This window comes from Engystomops pustulosus, chromosome 6, assembly GCF_040894005.1.
Source record: "Engystomops pustulosus chromosome 6, aEngPut4.maternal, whole genome shotgun sequence".
NCBI lineage: Eukaryota > Metazoa > Chordata > Amphibia > Anura > Leptodactylidae > Engystomops > Engystomops pustulosus.
The window spans coordinates 171,239,178-171,261,966 of record NC_092416.1 but is presented as its reverse complement, the minus strand read 5'-3'; the positions used below and the strand labels follow the sequence as shown (position 1 = coordinate 171,261,966).

Below are 22,789 nucleotides of genomic sequence, written 5' to 3'. Positions count from 1 at the left end.
GGGGATTGTCCTAGTCAAACTCCACCCCTGAGGTGTCTCACCAAAGAATTACTTGTAAAGAAACCTATTAATCCTTCCACTGTGAGGATTTCTATCCTTCAGCCCACATTGTGATGGATAGTCTATACACACAGCTCTAGTACTACCTATGTGATCAACAAAGCTGAACCCATGACCAATCTAAAGCATTGTACATCAATTAGGTAGGTGACTTCCAACAGTAGGACGTGTGGGCGGACGCTCTTCACGTGTCATGCTTTTCTTGGAAAAACATAAACCCTTCTAACCAGGAAAATTATAATAATTGTCCAAACAATTGTAAGGCCAGGAACAACCTTCCCGCCTAGAAATTAGGTAAGCGATTAAAGGTTGAAGATGTATCTTTTGTTCTGATATTACAAATCAATTACTGAAACCTGGATCTTGTGGAAGTAAGTAACATACTGATTATTTCATTTTATTCCACACGGGAAAAGTCCAGGATCAACTCCACTGGATGAAGATGAGGATAATTCTTGTGTGTGGTGTCAGCCTATATTCATGCTAACCTAAATCTATGCTTGACAATTCAAACAGTTCTGCAGGATGCATTGGGGCTCATTTACTTACCCGGTCCAGGCGTGATCCAGCGGCGCGTTCTCCGACAAGGATTCGGGTTCTGCCGGGATTCACTAAGGTCGTGCGCCCGATGTCCACTAGGTGTCGCTGCTGCACTGAAGTCCGCCGGAGTTCACCTTCTTCGTCTCGCTGTATGTGAGTGCTATTCTTGCGACACAATTTTTTTTTTCAATTCCGCCGTTTTTCCGAATCGTCAAGTTTTCCGATGGCCACGCCCCCCGATTTCTGTCGCGTGAAAGCCAGCTCCGATGCACCACAATCCGCTCGCATGCGCCAAAATCCTGGGGCAATTTGGCGCAGGTTGGAAATATTCGGGAAACCCGGCGAAAATGCGCGATTCGGACCCTTAGTAAATGAGCCCCATTGTATACCACGTAGCGTGCAAAAGTTTTAGGCGGGAATTGAATGTCTGCCTAGTACAAATGCTTTTATAGAAGCTCTAAAATGTATTCTGCTGCAGGGTGTTGATTTCAAAGACCCAGCCAATATCATTAAGAACTATCCTCGGCAGAAGGAAGAACAAGGAATTGATTATATGGTGTCCACAGAGACCAAATCTAGCATCAGTCTGTTTGTCTGACAGAAGGATTTGAACAAGACTTCATTCACTGAAGGGCTGTGCTTATTTCTATAAGATGTGTGGAACAACCTTCCTGCCGAGCTCTGTCAAAACTTAAAACCTGAATGAAACATTTGGACAGCGCTATAAATATACATTAGATATTCATGCCTACAAACAAGGTGTAGTGTATAACTGAAATAGTGCAGATCCTGACTGTGACTCTACAATTATTTACACATCAAGATTTTACAGGGACTATTACAATCACCAACAGCAGAAGTACCATATTTTACACATATTCCACTCACAAAGGTTCTTGAGGCTGAGATAACATGAATTAGTTTTTTGCAGGTTCCCAACATTGGAGAATTGTTGGTTACTATTACAATGTATGGGGAAGATCATCCAAAGCAGATCATGATGTAGAGGAAGATCATCTACAGCAGATCACAGCACAGTGTAGGAGACATGTAATCTACAGCAGATAACACCATAATACAGGGGGGAACATTATCTACAGGAGATCAGAGGGTGGTATAAGAGAAAGGTCATGTACAGCAAATTATACCACACTTTAGGGAAAAGATAATCTACAGCAGATCATAGCACAGTGTATGTGACAGATCATCTACAATACATAACATCAAAGTGTAGGCAGAATGTCATCTAAAGCAGATCACAGCACAGTGTACAGGAAGATCATTTACAACAGATCACAGCACAGTGTATGGGAAGATCATCTACAATAGATCACAGCATAGTGTACAGGAAGATCATTTACAACAGATCACAGCACAGTTTACAGGAATATCATCTACAACATATCACAGCACAGTGTACAGGAAGATTATCTACAACAGATCAGAGCATAGTGTACGGGAAGATCATCTACAATAGATCACAGCACAGTGTACGGGAAGATCATCTACAGCAGATCACAGCACAGTGTACAGGAATCATCTGCAGCAGATCACAACACAGTGTACAGGAAGATCATTTACAACAGATGACAGCACAGTGTATGGGAAGATCATCTACAGCAGATCACAGCACAGTGTACAGGAATCATCTACAGCAGATCACAGCACAGTGTACAGGAAGATCATCTACAACAGATCACAGCACAGTGTACAGGAAGATCATCTACAACAGATTACAGCATAGTGTACGGGAAGATCATCTACAACAGATCACAGCACAGTGTACAGGAATCATCTACAGCAGATCACAACAGAGTGTACAGGAAAATAATCTACAGCAGATCACAGGATAGTGTGCCAAAAAAAGATCTATAGCATGGTGTAGAGGACAGATAATCTACAGCAGATCACAGCATATAGTTGGCAAAATGTCATCTACAGTAGATCGCTGGAGAGTGTTGGATAAGGATCATATACAGCAAATCACAGCATGAGGTAAAGATAATTTAGAGCAGATGACCGCTTGTTTAAGGGGAAGAACATCTACAGTAAAACAAAGCACTTTATAGAAGGAACATCATCTACAGCACACCACAGTATGGTGAAGGTGGCAGATCATTTACAGCAGATCATAGCAGTGTATAGGATGCAGAGCTTATGCAGCAGCTCACAGCAGAATACAGTGGGAAGATTATCCAGAGAACATCACAGCATGGTGTAAGGGGAAGATCATCTACAGCAGATCACAGCATAGGTGACAGATCATCTATACAGATCACAGTATAAGAAAGGTGGCATGTCATCTACAGTGGATAACAATGTAGAAGTTGTAATGAAGAGTTTATACAACAGATCACAGCTGAATACTGGGGAGTAGGGGAAGATCATCTACAGCAGATCACAGCACAGTATAGGTGACAGATCATCTAAACAGATCACAGTATAGTGTAGGTGGCATGCCATCTACAGTAGATCACAGCAGTACGTAGGATGAAGAATATATACAACACATCACAGCAGAATACTTGGGAGTAGGGGAAGATCATCCACAGCAAATCACACCACAGAGTAGGGGAAGATCATCTACAGTAGAACACAGTAAAGTATAAGGGGAAGATCATCTACAGCAGATCACAGCATAGTGTAGGGGAAGATCATCCACAGCAAATAACAGAGTAGGTGAAGATCATCTACAGTAGAACACAATAAAGTATAAGGGGAAGATCATCTACAGTAGAACACAATAAAGTATAAGGGGAAGATCATCTACAGCAGATCACAGCATAGTGTAGGGGGAAGATACACTTGAAAGTTGAGGTTTAAGGTTATTAGGTACTTATTATTATTTGATTTAATTTATGTTTAATATATATATATTATATAAATACATGATATTCACATTCCCACCTGCATCCACCCCCCCTCCCTCCACGGATCTGGCAGATGCTGGCAGCAGGCACCTTCCTCCGATCTAGGCAGGTATTAAAGATTACAGTAACCGTGCAGCCTGTGGGTGTTGGTTTCACTAGTAATACGCTCCTTCAGAAAGTGCTCCTAGATGCACCCCGGGCACATCCTACCAGCAGCCTCCTGGGAGTGTCACTCATAGAGAACCTGTTTTCGGGGGAACTTCTGCAACTTAAAACACTCAGGAAGGGCTGGGATACCTGGCTGTCTCTCAGCATAAAGTAGCACCTTCCAAGCACCCGGCTCCGCACTGGAATAGTCACTTCATCTGTGACCTGCAGAAGGTAAGGACTTCCAACCTGTCCTTCAACACTCTTGACACATGTCCTCACATAAATGCACTTGAAAGTAGTGAATCCTTCAGTAGATGCAGAATTATAAGGTGAGTCTAACGAATGAAGTCAATTTCCCTTATTTTTGGAAGAATATTCATTGGTTACTAAACCAACATATACAATACTGGATGTTTTTGTAAGAAGGTCCCATAAGAATTTTTGGGATAAGGAACATCTTACAAATCCACAGCTATCAGGTGTAAATGTATCCTAGCAGCTTTAATCCCGCCAATCTGGAATTACTATTTACTGAAACTGATTCAGGGTTATTGTAGTAGAGTTATACATTGTGTTACATTGCATACATTGTTTGTTTCTTAAAGGGGTAGTCCTACCTCAAGACAGTCATGGCATTTTGTCCATAAATATCTAAAAGATGTTGGTTAGAGAATGAATTTCCCCAACCTCCAGTCCTGATTACGGAAAATGGAGAAGCGTCTGCGCATGCGCGGGTCTGAACATGCACCAAATACACGGGTGCAATGGAAATACCATATATGTCTCTATGCCTAAGAAGTGACCACCCCCTTAATACAGTCTTTACTTGACCTTGAGTTTCTTGATTTTGGATCCATTTTCCCCTCTATGAATTTCCGGCTGTCGTATAATAACTAACTTTTTGGACCCTTTTGGTCAATTACAAGAAGGATCCAATTTTTTGATGCATATTTATACACGTGAATATTTTATAAATTAAAATATCAGCAGAAATCAAATGATTTTTTGGATTTTTGAAGATTCAAAGTTCAAGGTTCAAAAAAGTTTCCAAAATCAAAAAGTGGGGCATGAAAGGGTTGAAAAGGGTAGGTGGTCTCAGCTGCCTGAGGCGAGCTATAGAATGGCTCCCCCACAACCCCATCCAGTAGTAATGTATGAGGATATTTTTTTTATTAAGTGTGTTCTCCGTGTATTGTCTCACACTCTTGCTAAAAATCAGATTTTTTTGTAAGGGTCAGTTACTTCTTTATAGCAGATAACTGCGCCCCTGATGCTGCCCCCCATTTTTCTGCAGGTGGCGCTGCCTGAGGCAAGAGGCTCAACTCGCCTCATGGCTGGTGCTCCCCTGGGTTTTGGCTCGAAAGCAATTAACATCCCTAAATGTTCTTCCAAAAAATAAATTTCCCGACTAGGATATGAATCCCGGATGCGTTTGTAGAAGAACTGAATCCTAAGTATAAGACAACCAGGGAGCAATTGTATAAAATCGCAAAAAAACTTAGTATTTTTCTAGCTCCTACATAGTCTTGGGTCAAAAGTAGTTAACATCTCTAAATGTTCCTCCAAAAAAATAAACTCGGTGTATGTTAAAAAAATATTTTTTTGTATTGTTGTTGTGGGATAGTTTTGGCTTTTTTTAAGAATATTAAGTTTTTGAGTCCGGATATGATTTTGTTTAGGTTTTGCCTTGGAAGTGGCTTCTAAAGAAAAGAGGCTTGCACCCAGTATACTACAGATGCATCATAGGTCATAGGTCAGGTCAACTAAATATTAGATGTATTTCTAATCTCAGGAACTGAAAAGTGCAGGAGATTCTTTCACTTTTTGAGGGGTCAGGTTACAGCTCCCCATTCAGTTCTCCTATACACATAAGTTGTGATCATTTTGCACCCGCACCTCATTCCTATTATACACATTGTCATAAACCCATCACTATTCAGACTGTGCTTTATGATATTATCAAGCTGAAAATAGCTTCACGAGTGTTTCTCCAAATCCTCTCTTGCACCTTACATTGCTGTTTTTATAGTGTTGGAGCACTTAGATGATGTCTCATGAATTAATAAGCGGGTGTGTTTTGTTCCTATAGCATTAACCAGGAGCACTTACTACTTACCTACCTTACTTGCTTCTATACAAACACTATGGAAAGTAGTTTTGTACATTTCAGGTTTTATGAAGAGGTAAATAGATTCTTATGTTGTGTAGTACTACTGATCTACCTGTAGTGATAGTGATGATCTATCCATAGGATACGATAGGGTCTGATATTCAGAACCGCCATATTACAGATGATTCAACACAAAAAGCAGAACAGGAAGAACAGCTCCAGTCTATGTGTAGTGGTCAAGCTGTGTTACTACAGCTCACTTACTATCTACCTGTATAGGAGCTGAGCTGTAATAACCTGCTGTGGCCACTACGCAGAGAACAGAGCTGTCCTTTTGACTCAGAATCAGCTGCTCATTGGGGGTCCCAAGTGTTGGACCCCCACAGATGTGAAATTGATTACCTATTCTATATATATTTTATACATGTCAGTATTTTGGTAACATATACTTGGCCACAGAAGTTAAATGTCCCAGAGGTGGATATGTTATAATATTCTAATATGGGGCCCAGAGCTGCTGGGGGGCCCACATAAGACTGTACATAAGGAATCCATGGGGTGAGGGGCTGTATATAATGAATCCTTCGGGTGAGGGGGTGCGTTATATAACCATGACAGGGCTGTTTGGAATATGAAACTAGGTAATATTTTAGGGAATAGGAGACTGTTTTAGTTTCAGAATTTTAATGCTACTTGAGTTCACTGCAAAGGGGCCCACTGAGACTCTATCGCCCAGGGGCCTACTGAAACACGGAGCTGACCCTAATTAAGGCTACATTCACATATGGGCTGACGTTTTTATGCCATATATGCGCCCCCCATAGACGGCAATGGGCGCAGTGCGCCATACAGGAGTAGTACGTGCTGTGCCGTACCATTCCGTAGCCAGGGAAAAGATAGGACATGTCCTATCTTTCCCATAATATGGCACAGCGCGCCATGTTGCTCTAAGGGGAGTGGCGGGGGTGAGCAGTGTTCACCCCCTCCTCCTCTCCCTGGCGTTGACGTGTGCCCGCGGCGCTAGGGTACGGCGGGCACAATGACATGTGAATGTAGCCTAAGGGAGATACCCTCCTCCCCTGTTGAAGAACACATGCACCCTCAGCCTAACCCAGAAACCAAATAAATGGGGGAGAAGGATTCTAAAGAAACAGACGTAATCAGGACTCTATGACCGGGTTTAGTTCTAATTTATTCCTTGATTCTTATCTATTGAAATCTGCGCCATCCGTCGAGGAGCCAAAGTCAACATTCCGTGAATGCGCTAATCCGGAATAGTATCCAAAATTGATAACAAATCTATAGAGCAGTGTTAGTCAATGTTATTCAATCCTCCCAAGCACACAGAGGAGATCCTGCGTCCTGTGAAGTTGTAAAGACTCGATCTGTCATTAGGTTGATAGCGTGAGACGCGGATGATGAAAAGAGCCGGGGTATAATAGAGAGAATGTGTCATGCGGAGCCTATGAGGTGACACTGCTTATCCCGTATTAGCAGAGCGATACATTGTCTCTCTGGTAAACAATTAGGAAGAAAAAGTCCTGGATGGAAAACAGCTCCGGAATTTTGGATGAGAACAGCAGACCGCACCGGAGCAACGCAACGTCCCGGGGGGCACCATACGTGTAATAACTTATTAGATTTGCTGTTCGGTCATTAAAATTCACCTAAAATAGAGGCATATTTCATGCCCCCATCCTATGCTTGAGTATAACCCTTTCCCTATATACAGTTCAAAATGGCCGCCATTTACTCATGTATATCTACAAATATACAATACACTTCGATACAATGATGGCATTGATCCCAGGGAGAGGTATGGGACATACCATTCCTATGGCACATCAATGGCAGCATTAAAGTCTTCCGGGACTGATACCTAAACTTTGATGCACATTTGCATAAGCAGAGGATATATTTCTAATTTGCCTACAGAGGTCAACCAGCCGAAAAAAATCCAACTTCCTTGAAACGGCATTGTTTTTAAGCCTTTCCCCGGCGATGCCCTATTTCATCTTTGAGTTTCCATTTTTTGCTCCCCTTTGAAAATACACAACTTTTTCATATTTTCCTTAGTTTTGCCATATTCTGACTGTTTCATACTTCAGTGTACAGATCTGTGTCCCTGGGTCATATGGGAATGACCCATATATACTAATGTTATATAATATAATGAGTATATATGAGTATAATGAGTATATAATTTTTAGGAGCGAAGTCACAGTGAGTTGGCACAAGTGATAATAATCTATAGAATAGAATTGAGGGCATTGTGGAGTTATAATGTATAGCAGTGGGACACACACGAATCATAGGCTGTGGAGGAGGAGGCATGGGGTTGAAATGTGTAGGAGTATATAATGGAACGGAGTCACAGTATGCAGAAGTGGGGACACAAGTAATAACACAATAGAAGTGATGGGCATGAAGGATTATAGTAAGTAGTTGTCGGGCATAAGGAAGTTATAGGATATAGCAGTGGGAAACATGGGAGTCATATATATGGGAGTGGAGGAATGGTTTTTGTAGTGAGTAGGAGTATATAATGTTTAGGAGCAAGGTCACAGTATAATAATAGTGTATGGAAGTGACTGCATAGGAGGTAGGTGTGGGGCATAGGGAGTTATGGTATATAGCAGTGGGACACACAGGGGTCATAGCAATATGGGAGTGGAAACATTGTGGATTATAATGTGTAGGAGTATATAATGTTTAGGAGTGGAGTCACAGTATGTAGACATGGGGCACAAGTAATAATAATAGTCTATGGAAGTGATTGCATAGGAGGTAGCTGTGGGGCATAGGGAGTTATGGTATATAGCAGTGGGACACACTGGGGTCATAGCAATATGGGAGTGGAGGCGTGGGGTTGATAATGTGTAGAAGTATATATTGTGTAGGAGCGTAGTCACAGTATGTAAAAATGGGGGAACAACTATTAATAGCCTATAGAATTGTGAGGGCATAGGGGATCATAGTTTGTAGGTGAGGGGTATAGGGAGTTATAGTATAGTGTGGTGGGAAAACATGGGAGTGGAGACATGGAGGTTTATAATACGTAGGAGTATATAATGTTTAGGAGCAGGGTCACAGTAGGTAAGCAAGTAATTATAGTCTATAAAAGTAATTGCATAGGGGATCATTGTATGTGAGTGTGGGGCATAGGGAGTTATGGAATATAGTAGAGGGACACACAGGGGTCCTAGTATATGGGAGTGGAGGCATGAAGGTTTATAATATGTAGGAGTATATAATGTTTAGGAGCAGGGTCACAGTGGGTAACCATGAGAGCACAAGTAATAATAGTCTATAAAAGTCATTGTATAGGGGATCATTCTATATAGGGAGTTATGGAATATAGCAGTGGGAAACACAGGGGTCATAGTATATGGGAGTCAGGGCAGAAGTGTAGAAGTAAATAATATGTAGGAGCGCAGTCACAGTATGTTGACATGAGGCCACGAGTAATAATAGTGAGAAGTAAGTGCATAGCGGATCATGGTATGCAGGTGTAGGGATATAGAGGCATAGTATATAGTATATTATTGTTGTGGGACTTTGGGTTCCCCTCAGTGTAGGTGCTATTGCTTCCCCATGAACAGTAGCTTCTCATACTGAACAGATGAAGACCCCTGACTCTGTATGTGAGGCTTTACTGAGGTGGGATCTCAGGAATCGGACCCTGGCTGCTCACACACTGCAGTAATCCGAAGTCTACTATAGGTAACCACGGTAAATTGCCCTATGTGCCCTATGTGCCAATACGCCCGGCCCTAACGCTGCATATAAATAGATCCCGTGCATGTAAATAGGACCGCGCCACAAAGAGTTATCTCTTGATTCATCGGGACTGATGCGATTTATGAGTTTGCACATCTCACCTCCCTCATGTTGAGGATGACTTTCCCTGGATTTCGCAATGTCTTATTTTCGTTACATAATCGGGATAGTATCTCTACGGTTATTGCAATTTGCTTATGGTGTGTGATGTTTTTTACCTTGCTCAACTTTTTGCTACACGAAACAAGAGGGTTCGATGAGTCACCCTGTACACCATTCTCATGACCCTTGGGTTGTTCTTTATATTTTAAGCTAAGAAGTTGTTCCTCTTGGGAGGGGATATTGGATGGAGACCAACCACCGACCAAGGCTGAACCCTCACCCATCACCATCCAGGGCAGTTCAGGAGCTGCATGTTCCTCTGTTGTTCACAACTTGACAGCCTATTCTATTGATGACCTATTCTCAGGATTGCTGGTTAATATCAGATTGGTGGCTGTACAATGGTAGGATAGGTGCAGCTCAGTTGCGTTCAACTGAATGGGGGGATATACAATGGAAGGTTATGTGTTTGGTGAGTAGTATAGAGATCACAACGCTCAACTGAATGCTCTGATCTCTTTAAGTAGCAGGCGTCGGGTGCACCATCCATGAGGCGAGTTGAGCTACTTGCTTCAGGCAGCACCACCTGCAGAAAATGTCCCAGTAGGACTCAGGGGAGCAACCACCTTCTATACAGCAGGACACAGGAGAGCAGCCACCTGCTAAACAACAGGACTCAGGGGGGCAACCATCTTCTATACAGCAGGACACAGTGGAGGAACCACCTGCAATACAGCAGAACTTGATACCTAAAAATAGTGTATCTTGACAACTGATGGATGTGAGACACCTCAAAAACAACCTTCTATATTACTTCTGGATGGGGTGTAGGGGGCGCCATTGTATACTTCGCCTCAGGCAGCAGAGAGTTTAGATTCATCCCTGGTTTTGAACATTCGACCCTCATCAAACTGATATGAATGAGCTTTGCCAAAGAGAGGTCATCAAAATCGCTCTCCAGAAAATCCCTTTAAACTGGACCAAACCCATTAGCCTATTATTTTTGGAATGACCCTCTTAGTTTTCTGGAGGCCGTCCATCTGTGTATTGATAACAGATATGAGTGGGGGGGATTGGGCAGTGCTGGTCTCTTCCTTCTATTGTCCTTGTGGGCATCATCTGCTTTCCCTCAAGTTAAACATTTTTGGGTTAGATGCAAATTTTCCACCGTGTGAGGACTATGTGTCAATGTAAACCCATTATAATCCTTTCACTGGTTCATTATAATAATCTCATGTCTTCTTAACTTTTATTTCGGTGTGTGACTTCCTCCTCCGCCCTCTACACTTCCCTGCCCAACTTCATGTTTCGTCTGCCAGGACTTGTCTACAGCTCTCTACACGAAGGTAGAACTCAACTTTCAGGATATTCCCGGGTCTGATGTAAGCCGCCCGCCATCATTAGTAGTCAGTGGTAATTAAAGGGATTGTCCATAGTAAATAACCTAACGAGGTAAACACTTCATACACACATGGTGGAAAGAATACACAATGGGGGTCATTTACTAAGGGACCGATTCGCGTTTTCCCGACGTGTTACCCGAATATTTCCGATTTGCGCCGATTTTCCCTGAATTGCCCCGGGTTTTTGGCGCACGCGATCAGATTGTGGAAATCGGGGGGCGTGGCCGAACGAAAACCCGCCGCATTCGGAAAACCCGCCGCATTTAAGACAAAAATGTGTCGCGAAAATTACACTTACCTTCACCAGGTATAGGCCGGTGAATTTCAGGGCATTCCAGCACGCCTCCAAGGAACTTCAGCGCAGCAGCGCCACCTGGTGGACGGCGGAGGAACTACCTTAGTGAATCCCGGCCGGACCCGAATCCACTGCAGAGAACGCGCCGCTGGATCGCGAACGGACCGGGTAAGTAAATCTGCCCCAATATCATCATAGACAAGGTTGAACATAGATGTTGGTCCATGAAATCCATGATCCATTGGCTGATGCTGATAGTAGGGGAAAAGTCCTTCCTGACCCCAAACATGGCCATCAGAATAGATCAACATCAAATTAACAAAAAAAGTTAGGATATGGTTAAATTGCACTACTTCACCTCCGTTGATCCAGAAGAAGTGAAAAAGTTGGACCTTCCGGACCCTCAGACAGGAACAATGACGGGAAAAACGATCCATTCGCTTACTTTAGGGAAAACCATTGAAGAAATTCCAGGATCTTACTCAAAGTTTTTCTTAAATTACATCTAGTAATATTGTCACAATCCAGAAGGACTTCCGGAACTTTCCAGAACTTTTCAGAACTTTTCAATCAACTTCTTATCAAGTTCCAAGAACTTTTTAAAGAACTTTTTCAAGTTCCATAATCTCACTATCCTCACAGTCAAGAATCCTCTACAATGTCAATGTATTAACCTCCCAAAAATTGCTGTGATCATGAAAGTGATTTCAGTATTGACCCCTGATATATATTTTAAAAAGCTATTAGGCCACCCCTTCATACCCCCTCAGCCCTTCATGTAATATGTGAGTGATTAGTAACATAGTAGAACTTTGTATTCTGTCCCTGCTCTCTCCATTCCTTCTAATACACGACAATAACCCTCCGGCTTTACAAGCAGCTTACTGACACTGTATCCTGTTATTTAGTCTATGATCTACAGATACGATCCTGCTCTGTAAGTGTCTCTCAGTTTTATTCTCCCTAGGACATAAGGTTCCTGCAGATTACTAGTCCATAGACGCATCTCATTAAATTTATCCATGTTACTTCTCATTTGCCAAGTGGATACCCAATTTTCAAGCCTTCCGAGCTTGTGGCATCACAATTTGCAATGACATTGCACCTCGAATATAGACCTGAAGACAGGGAATAAATCTGGTGTGCAATTGTAACCAAGTTTATAATCCATTGCTGTCCCAGTCTAAACTTGCAGCCACGTAAGAAGCAGGAGGTCTAATACTGCAGTTCAGTGAATGAGGGCTGAGGTGCAGTACCTGGCATGGCCACTATGAAGTAATTGGAGCTATAGTAGATGGCATGGAACTGCTGATCGTTTGAGGGGTCCGTTGTTGGACCCCCATTGGCGTAATACTGATGATCTATTCTTAAATGGAGGTCATCAGGAAAAAACTGTTCACTCTGAGTCTTAAAACTGCATGAAAATAAAGTTTAAAGGATAATTCTCGCACCAGCAGGGATTATTGTAAATGTCAGGACTTGGCTCCTGTGACCAATAACATAATTAAAATTTTTTCCTAAACTGTGAATTTGGCCAAAGATTGGTTCAGCTTATTCAATGTGACAGGACGGCCTATGAGTCCCTATAGTGAGTGTCAAAAAGTTATAGACACAAAGAAGAGAAAAACTCATGAAGTGAATTTTTTTTCTCTCTATGATGCAAACAAAGGAGGGGATTGGGACATATATAATGCACCTAATTTGGATAAAAGTGGATAGAGTCCAAGAAAATCTACATAAAGCTGATGTAAACAAGACTATGGGACTAGACGGGTAACACCCACGTGTACTCATAGAGATGACGGGTGTTATTTATGTAGTCTTGATACAATTTATAGCCTATAGACTGGAATTGTGCCAATAGGTTGATACAAAACAATTACGATGTCTATTTAAGGATTTAGTTCTACTGCAGGTGACTACAGACCTGTAAGTCTAACAACTATAATAAGAATCATATAGGAGGTTGAGTTAAGAGCTATCACACAGTATTACATGTTATTTACACCCACGTGTACTCATAGAGATGAGTGGTGTTATTTATGTAGTCTTGATACAATTTATAGCCTATAGACTGGCATTGTGCCAATAGGTTGATACAAAACAATTAAGATGTCTATTTAAAGGGAACCTACCACCATGAATCTACCTATAAAGGTAGATCGGGTGGTAGGTGGATGTAAGGGACGTGAGGAGAGCTCTTTTTAGAGCTAATCCTCACGTCCCCGCTAACTTTTGGGAAACTTTATTAACCTAATATGTAAATTTAGTTATGCGGCTACTTGGGCGTGGAGTAGTCGGCATGAGGCTACACAGCGCGGCTACTCCACGCCCCGGTAGCCACATTACTCCTCCTACCCTGTTGTGTGCGGGTGCTGCGCGCCTTCGTCTGACAAGCCGGCTACTGCGCATGCGCAGTAGCTCCGGCCTCGGAGCTGGGACTGCTCAGCCGGCATCTGCGCATGCGCAGAACGCCATCATATCGGCTCCTCGTAGCTGCGCGCCGGACACAACAGGGTAGGAGGAGTAATGTGGCTACTGGGGCGTGGAGTAGCCACGCTGTGTAGCCTCGTGCCGGCTACTCCACGCCCCAGTAGCCGCATAACTAAATTTACATATTAGGTTAATAAAGTTTCCCAAAAGTTAGCGGGGACGTGAGGATTAGCTCTAAAAAGAGCTCTCCTCACGTCCCTTACATCCACCTACCACCCGATCTACCTTTATAGGTAGATTCGTGGTGGTAGGTTCTCTTTAAGGATTTTGTTCTACTGCAGGTGACTACAGACCTGTAAGTCTAACAACTATAATAAGAATCATATAGGAGGTTAAGTTAGGAGCTATCATACAGTAGTACATGTTACTTACACCACTATGTTCCACTCTGGGAGCATTATAATGGAACATGCTTTCCAAGGCAATATCTATAAGGCTAAATCTTCTAAGGCTAAAGTTCTCTATTGTAATGACTCTTACTGTACAATTACTACTTGACAAATACTCTAGATTAAAGTTAATGTAAAAACTATCTCAGGAATTATTTTTGTATAGTGATGGTGACACTTCCAAAAATATTCCTAAAAATTATCAAAAAGAATGTATCCCCAAAACTAGAAGCCATCTTAAAAAAAAACAAGGAGATTTTGTATTGAGATCAGCCTGGGAAGAGAAGCGGATGTGGATGAAGTTTACGGTTGTTTAATTATAGGCAGTAAATCAGATTTTATAGATATTAAGTACAGGAAGGGCAGAACTTACCAGCAATGTCCAATTATGCAAATATAGAGAGCGACCGGGTGACAATTGTTATGACTGAAGCCAAGCCAGAGAGTCAAGTGCTTCTGTCAACACTTAAGATAAGAATTTTTCCTTAAATCGTTCCGAATTTTTCTTCTTCTAAGCCCTTACAGTATGTTTTGCTGCAAATTTAAGAACTATAATATCCGGAAGTGTTTGTATTATACATCTTACATGGAAAATTCATTGGAACATTAATTGCTACAGTATGTGAAATCTTCTCCATAGACAAAGGCAAATATGACTCTCCTCTTGAGATGAGTCAAGTTTAGTGGTTGAAGGGGTGGTGTCATTTCATATGTTCTATAAGACCTTAAACTTGCTACTGGTGTCATATTAAAGATAAGGATCTTATCTTTCAGATCACATCAGGTTTGTGGCTTTATGAGCTACAGAATCAAAGATACAGTCAGCTAATGACATTGCTGGAAATGATAAAGATCCAGTTCTTGCCTAATTTTTTAACTGCCTGTATGTCCAGTTCTGTAGCTCACAGAACCCTAATCTGGATGCGATCTAAAAGATGAGATACTTATCTTTAATATGACACAAAAACTTGTTTCTTGGTACTACAGAACCAAAGATATAGGAATCTTAACAGACACTACCCCTGAAACCGTTAAACTTGACTCATCTCATGTGCAAATGTGATGAGAAGAGTCATATTTTCTTGATTTTGAAGACTTTTTTTATAAAGAGATTTCAGATATAAGAGTAGATTTAGAAATGACATTTCATACTTAAGTTATGCCCATTTTGGGTCCTGTGATTACAGCAGTATAGGAGGTATTTCCTATTCCCTGACATCATTAGACTGGATACATTACCTGATGTAAAGTAGATCCCTGTGTATCCCCTTCTACATAGGTTCCTTTGTCCGTATGTACATTCAAGGACAGGGAAGGTAAATGTTTGATTGACACCATCTTTAGCGGGGACCTTGTGCTTTCTGTCTTTTTATATAGATCTATCAATCGAAGGTCAAAGGTCATGTTTACGTCATAAAAATGTCACCTATGGTTTCAAGGAAATACTGCCCTGACATTCTAAGTGTCTAGAAGGAGCCGGAGACTTCTGACCTGTGACCTTTCCGAATTCTGCAAGGGATTTATTGAACATATTTGCATCTAAATGAGATGACTTGGGTCTTGTTAATTAAAACCGCTCCAGCTGTTCCCGCAGAGTTAACCCTTTACTGTGATGGAAGGATTTTTTTTTTTTCTGTGTGTGTGTATGTATGGTGCCATGAGGTGAAATTAGAGAAACTCATGATTAAGACGGAATTAACCTTACATAAATCTCTTCATTAGTAACCAAGATATGGAATCCCAACGTCATTGGCCAATACATGAAATAGATTACGGGACAAAGGGATGTAGATTAAGGGTGAACGTAGACTAAGGTTCTCTCTTTCCATATTTTTCAGGTCAGGGCAGTGCAAGATGGGCGCCACGGGATCTGCCCAACAAGAAATGGAAGTGCCCCCTATTAGTCAAAGCCAGGACGTCCATGCTCCAAACACAACTCATGAAGAGCCACCATCACTTCCACCAGCAGAGGCCACGACTTCAATGGTCCAGGTAGACTTGTCTGTCCAAAATCCCATCCAGGGCAACCATCAGGATAACCCTAAAGTTCCCTCAGATATCTGGAAGAAAGGAGGTCGCCTGTTGTCCGCCCTGCTGGCCATTAACGTGGGTCTCCTCGCCTGCGTCCTGGTGAGCAGTGGCACCTTAGAAGAAATCTCCGTTAAGGACACGGAAGTTCTGGTTTTCTTGGTCATTCTCATGTTGCTCTCCACCTTCTGGATGATATTCCAGTTTTATTTCTCATGTCGGAAAAATGCCGTGCTCTACAAAGACTCCCATGCAGGACCCGTGTGGCTGAGAGGTAATATGAGAAAAAGTTTTTTTTAAACATTGAAAGTTTGGTTAGAGGTTGTAAGCAATTGTGTAAAATTATTATTTTTTTCCCTAAAAATTAACGTCATTGATATGAAATAGTATCTTATTAGTCATCCATCTAAAAGGGAACCTGTCAGGAGATATGACGGTGAGTATGGGATCCTCTCCGGCCTTTGATCAATGCATGGGTGCTCCCGATGATATCATGAGAGGCAACGATTTTTCCCAAAATGCCGTTCCACATTGCCAACAGTAGTACAAAAGTTAACACCCACAATGGGGGGTTTGAGTCTGTGTTTGGGTCCGCTCATCACTAGACACCAACAAAACTGCACTAGTAGCACCCAAATTAGGGTGATGCCACACGTGGCATTTTGAACCCGTTTTGAATCCATTTTGAATCTGTTTTTGGCCCGTTTTTAAGCAAAACGCATGCTTTTTGGTTAAAAACGGGCCAAAAACGGATTCAAAATGGTGTCAAAACGGATTCAAAACGGGTTCAAAACGCCATGTGTGGCATCACCCTTAGGTTGTTTTCTGCTGTCTATGTTTAATCCAATATCCTTTTCCAGTCTGACCACTAACCCATGGTGCTCTGTTAGGTTAGTCCGACACTGACCATAGGTCTTACACAGAATGGGGGGCATTTATTATTGACTTTCCGTCAGTTTTTTGGCAAATATTTATGATGCGCCATATTTATGATGCCTCAGCTCCACAATATTGCTGCTTTTCTGATACTCACGCCTTATTTTTGTTTGCTCAATTTGCCCGCAGCCTTGGAATCCAGACATTTTTCATGTGCTCCTACGTTCTTGCCACTTTTTTGGCACAATTTTTGGCACAAAATTAGACCAACAAAAAACTGCTTTACTAAGTTGTATTTCACTTTCATGAATGTGGAGTCAGTTCAGACCCTTCCCGGTCATTCGCCAATTTATTAACTCTTGCGCCACAATCGAACACCCAGGTCTAACTTATTGCACAATTTGTGCTCAAAACAAATGGACCCTGCAACGCTATTATCGAATGCCCCCCAATGTGCATGCAGTACTAGGCTCCCCTATATACACCGATCCCTATGTGATAATTCATCCACAGCAATTTAGCTGATTCCCTCTGACACCCTAATCAATATGGTCAATAAGGTGGTGTCTTCTCCTCCCCCGGCAGGTGGCCTGGTCTTCTTCGGGATCTGCAGTCTGGTTCTTGATGTCTTTAAGATTGGCTATTACATCAGTTATATTGATTGTGAGTCTCCGATCAAACTCATCCACCCCATGGTGCAGAGCGCATTCATTATCCTGCAGGTAAGTCCAGGCTACAATCTATGACATGTATCAGGTCCCCGCAGCCCCCACTTACTAAACCATGGCGCCCAATTCTGTATTTCAGACTTACTTTCTCTGGGTGTCCAGTAAACACTGCGTACAGATCCACACCAACATCTCCAGGTGAGAATACAGACTTTTTACAGATATATAGTGACCTAAGTATCTTTTTATCTGATACCTTTAAGTGTGCAGCCTTTCTAAACATAGTACAGACCTTTAAGAGATCTGTCAAGTCTAAACTGCTACCCAAAGCCAAGGGGCATTGTGGTTACTAACCAATAAAACATTGTAGAGATATTCATAGATATGCAAATCAGCCTGCAAGTGCACGAGGGGCCGGCATGACTTCAAAAAAGAGCCTCCTCCCCAGGGGCACTTGCAGGATTATATGCTCTGCTCCAAATATCACTGAATTCTGGAATGTTTTTTTATAAACTTAAAGGGATCTTGACAGGTTGAATTTGCAGATTAACAGGTGAAATGTTATAGAGCAGGATGAGCTGAGCAGATTGTACATAGTGTCCTATCTGTTGGCAGCATGTTATAGAGCAGGGGGAGCTGAGTAGATTGTATACAGTGTCCTATCTGCAGGCAGCATGTTATAGAGCAGGAGTAGCTGAGCCGATTGTACATAGTGTCCTATCTGCAGGCAGCATGTTATAGAGCAGGAGGAGCTGAGCCGATTGTACATAGTGTCCTATCTGCAGGCAGCATGTTATAAGGCAGGAGTAGCTGAGCCGATTGTACATAGTGTCCTATCTGCAGGCAGCATGTTATAGAGCAGGAGGAGCTGAGCAGATTGTACATAGTGTCCTACCTGCAGACAGCATGTTATAGAGCAAGAGGAGCTGAGCCGATTTTACATAGTGTCCTATCTACAGGCAACATGTTATAGAGCAGGAAGAGCTAAGAAGATAGTACATAGTCTCCTATTTGCAGGCAGCATGTTATAGAGCAGGAGAAGCTGAGAAGATTGTACGTAGTGTCCTATCTGCAGGTAGCATGTTATAGAGCAGGAGGAACTGAGCAGATTGCACATAGTGTCCAATATGCAGGCAGCATGATATAGAGCAGGAGGAGCTGGGCAGATTGTACATAGTGTCCTATATGCAGGCAGCATGATATAGAGCAGGAGGAGCTGAGCAGATTGTACAAAGTGTCCTATCTGCAGGCAGCATGTTATAGAGCAGGAGCAGACTTAAGCCCCATTCATAATGTAAGTCTATATATTAATTTCCTTCACTTTATGACTTTTTAGGTATGGTCTCATGTTGGTGCTGATAACAAACCTGAGTATATGGATGGCCGCCGTGACGGATGAGTCTGTCCATCAGACAAAAGATTTGGAGGAAGACTTCAAGGAGCTGACGAGTACGAGTGCTTACCACGACCACCGAGGTATAAAACATGAATAGAACTTTGAAGAAATGAAGAAACAGAAGATGTTTTTGACGTCACTTTTTAACCCCTTTGATCTTTTTTTGTAGATGCCGGTGGAGCACATGGCCACACGTGCCGCTGCAGTAATCACTTGTGCCACATCTTCCAGACCGGATACTATTATCTCTATCCCTTTAACATAGAGTACAGCCTCTTCGCCTCAGCTATGACCTACGTGATGTGGAAGAACGTTGGCCGGAAGATGGATGACCACATGTCGTGCCACCCCCGCCTCAGCCCTTGCTTCTGCTTCCATACCATCTTTGTGGGACTCATCTTCGGAGGAATCGTTTTTCTAGGTGGGATCGTGGCTCTGGTGACCTACAAAGTCAAAATCAACCTCCGAGACAAGAACTACCAGGCCCATATCATGTTCTACTCGTACAACGTGGTGGTCCTCACCATCATGTCCATGGGCTCGCTCACCGGTTCCATCATTTACCGCTTTGATAAGAGGGACATGGATGGTCAGAAGAACCCAACCCGCACTTTAGATGTGACTTTGCTCCTCGGAGCGGCACTCGGCCAATACTGCATTTCATATTACTCCATAGTCGCCATGGTGGCCACCACCCCCGGGGAGCTCCTCAACGCCTTGAATCTCATGTACTCAATACTCATGATTGTGCAGCTGACGTTGCAGAATACTTTTATCATTGAGGGGCTACATAGAGAACCTTTCAGAGATTCCCCTATGGACCCACATAAAGAACTTGTTTACACCAATGAAGCTGTTGCCCCGAAACCAGAGGACACCCCTCAGGAACCCCCAGGACCTGCTGGAACTGATACAGTAGACAATCAAATGCAGATGGATCATGTACGGCCATGGAATTTGAAAAGAAGACTCGTTCAGGAGATTTCCCTGTTTCTTTTGCTGTGTAACATTATAGTAAGTACTGATATAATCATAGTTGCCCCCTACTGGGGTAGTCCTTAATTTTGAGCCCACATAGATACTGACGCCCAGGGCAGAGGTCTTGTGTTTGAGTGGCCTTAGACTTTAGCTGGATGTTGGATGAGCCTCCAGATATCTGTAGGATTAGTCAGTGATGATTTCTGGTAAAAGGCAGGAGCTACTTCCCTGTCACTACTGAAACATGTGCATCCTCAGCTGGGCCTAATGTGGATGAGGTAGAACGGAGTAATGCATTTGATTTCCGACCAATGCTTGATCCATGACATGAATATGTAGGAAGGACCCAGGAGAAACAGTGATTGACAGTGAGAGTCCTGATTACCCCACCCACACACAGTGATTGACAGTGAGAGTCCTGATTACTCCGCCCACACACAGTGATTGATAGTGAGAGTCCTAATTATCCCGTCAACACACAGTGATTGGCAGTGACAGTCTTGATTACTCCGCCCACAAACGGTGATTGACAATGAGTTCTGATTATTCCCCTAACACACAGTGATTGACAGGGAGAGTCCTTATGTTTGGGTGGAGTAATAATGGTTGTCACTGTCAATCACTGTGTGTGGGTGGGGTAATAAGGACTCTCACTGTCAATCACTGTGTGTGGGAGGAGTAATCAGGACTCTCACTGTCAATCACTGTGTGTGGGTGGAATAATCAGGACTCTCACTGTCAATCATTGTGTGTGGGCGGAGTAATCAGGACTCTCACTGTCAATCACTGTGTGTGGGTGGGGTAATCAGGACTCTCACTGTCAATCACTGTGTGTGGGAGGAATAATCAGGACTCTCACTGTCAATCATTGTGTGTGGGCAGAGTAATCAGGACTCTCACTGTCAATCACTGTGTGTGGGTGGAGTAATCAGGACTCTCACTGTCAATCACTATGTGTGGGCGGGGTAATCAGGACTCTCACTGTCAATCACTGTGTGTGGGTGGGGTAATCAGGACTCTCACTGTCAATCACTATGTGTGGGCGGGATAATCATTGTTTCTTTCAATAGATTTACTACTTTTACACTATCTCATTCCCTTCTGCTTTACCAATGTCTTACATCTCTGTTTCCTTCCCAGCTCTGGTTAATGCCGGCGTTCGGTGCTCGTCCACAGCTAAAAAACGATTTAGAGCTGAAGTTCTATGGACCTACAGTATGGACTATAATCACCAACATCAGCCTACCATTTGGCATTTTCTATCGGATGCATGGCGCTGCCAGCCTTTTGGAAGTTTTTCGGATGTCGTAGGATGCGTTGTAAAAGGACCTAAACCCCCCCCCCCCCCAGGATGCAGAGTATTTAAGGACTGTACAATACAATATCCTGAGGAAAACAGAACAACCTGAGCCGGAGAAAGAATTTTTTCCTTCAATCACTTGTGATCTCACAATGGACTCGAATATGAGACTGTTTTATTTTTGTAACTATTTATAGAGGATCCCGAGTGCAGTAATATTGTAGCTGTGTGGTGTGTTGTCACCCGTGTGTAAATGAAATAGTGTATTAAAATATATATTAATAAATGTAAATAGTAAGTTATAATAAGCGATTAATTAAATGGCATTCTGTCATTTGTCAAAAAAGTTTTTGGGTGCAGCAATGGCGCCCCCTAGTGACAATTTGAGCAGTTTGCACATAGTGTCCTTTCTGCTGGCAGCATAATATAGAGCAGATTGTACATAGTGTCCTATCTGCAGGCGGCATGTTATAGAGCAGTAGGAGATGAGCAGAATGTACATAGTGTCCTTTCTGCAGGCAGCATGTTATAGAGCAGGAGGAGCTGAGCAGATTGTACATAGTGTACTATCTGCAGGCAGCATGTTATAGAGCAGGAGGAGCTGAGCAGATTGTACATAGTCTCCTATCTGCAGACAGCATGTTATAGAGCAGGAGGAGCTGAGCAGATTGTACATAGTGTCCTATCTGCAGGTAACATGTTATACAGCAGGAGGAGCGGAGCAGATTGTACATAGTGTCCTATCTGCAGGTAACATGTTATAGAGCAGAAGGAGCGTAGCACATTGTACATAGTGTCCTATCTGCAGGCAGCATGTTATATAGCAGGAAGAGCTACGCAGAGTGTACAAAGTATCCTATCTGCAGGCATCATGTTATAGAGCAGGAGGAGCTAAGAAGAATGTACAAAGTGTCTTATCTGACTACAGGCAGCATGTTATAGAGGAGAAGGAGCTGAACAGCCTGTACATAGTGTCCTATCTGCAGGCAGCATGTTATACAGCAGGAGGAGTGGAGCAGATTGAACATAGGGGGTCATTTACTAAGGCCCCGATTCGCGTTTTCCCGACGTGTTACCCGAATATTTCCGATTTGCGCCGATTTCCCCTGTATTGCCCCGGGATTTTGGAGCACGCAATCGGATTGTGGCGCATCGGCGCCGGCATGCACGCCACGGAAATCGGGAGGCGTGGCCGAACGAAAACCCGACGGATTCGGAAAAACCGCCGCATTTTAAAAAAAAAATGTGTCGCGGGACTCGCTTACCTTCACCAGGTATAGGCTCGTGCATTCCAGCGGACCTCGGGGAACTTCAGCGCAGCAGCGACATCTGGTGGACGGCGGAGGAACTA

At 42.9% G+C, this 22,789-nt stretch overlaps 1 protein-coding gene across 2 annotated transcripts; it reads left to right on the top strand.

The window, feature by feature from the left end:
• Positions 1–3,640: 3,640 nt before the first annotated feature.
• LOC140064998 (proton channel OTOP2-like) lies at positions 3,641–21,753 on the top strand. Of its 2 annotated transcripts, none has more exons than XM_072112392.1 (7): positions 3,641–3,851; positions 16,031–16,494; positions 17,682–17,818; positions 17,904–17,962; positions 19,101–19,240; positions 19,330–20,174; positions 21,279–21,753. In XM_072112392.1, the coding sequence occupies exons 2-7, from the start codon at positions 16,047–16,049 to the stop codon at positions 21,447–21,449; spliced, it is 1,800 nt and encodes a 599-aa protein (XP_071968493.1). In that variant the 5' UTR covers positions 3,641–3,851; positions 16,031–16,046; the 3' UTR covers positions 21,450–21,753. The 2 variants fall into 2 exon arrangements, with proteins under 2 accessions (XP_071968493.1, XP_071968494.1); XM_072112393.1 differs by having other exon boundaries at positions 3,641–3,949.
• The last annotated feature ends 1,036 nt before the right edge of the window (positions 21,754–22,789 follow it).

What these genes read in the sequence shown, in the direction of transcription:
- LOC140064998 (XM_072112392.1), top strand. Translation starts at nt 16,047, where the DNA reads ATGGGCGCCACGGGATCTGCCCAACAAGAAATGGAAGTGCCCCCTATT. An exon ending in GCGCATTCATTATCCTGCAG is followed by an intron (nt 17,819 to 17,903) that starts GTAAGTCCAGGC and finishes TCTGTATTTCAG; the next exon opens with ACTTACTTTCTCTGGGTGTC. An exon ending in TTTTGCTGTGTAACATTATA is followed by an intron (nt 20,175 to 21,278) that starts GTAAGTACTGAT and finishes TTTCCTTCCCAG; the next exon opens with CTCTGGTTAATGCCGGCGTT.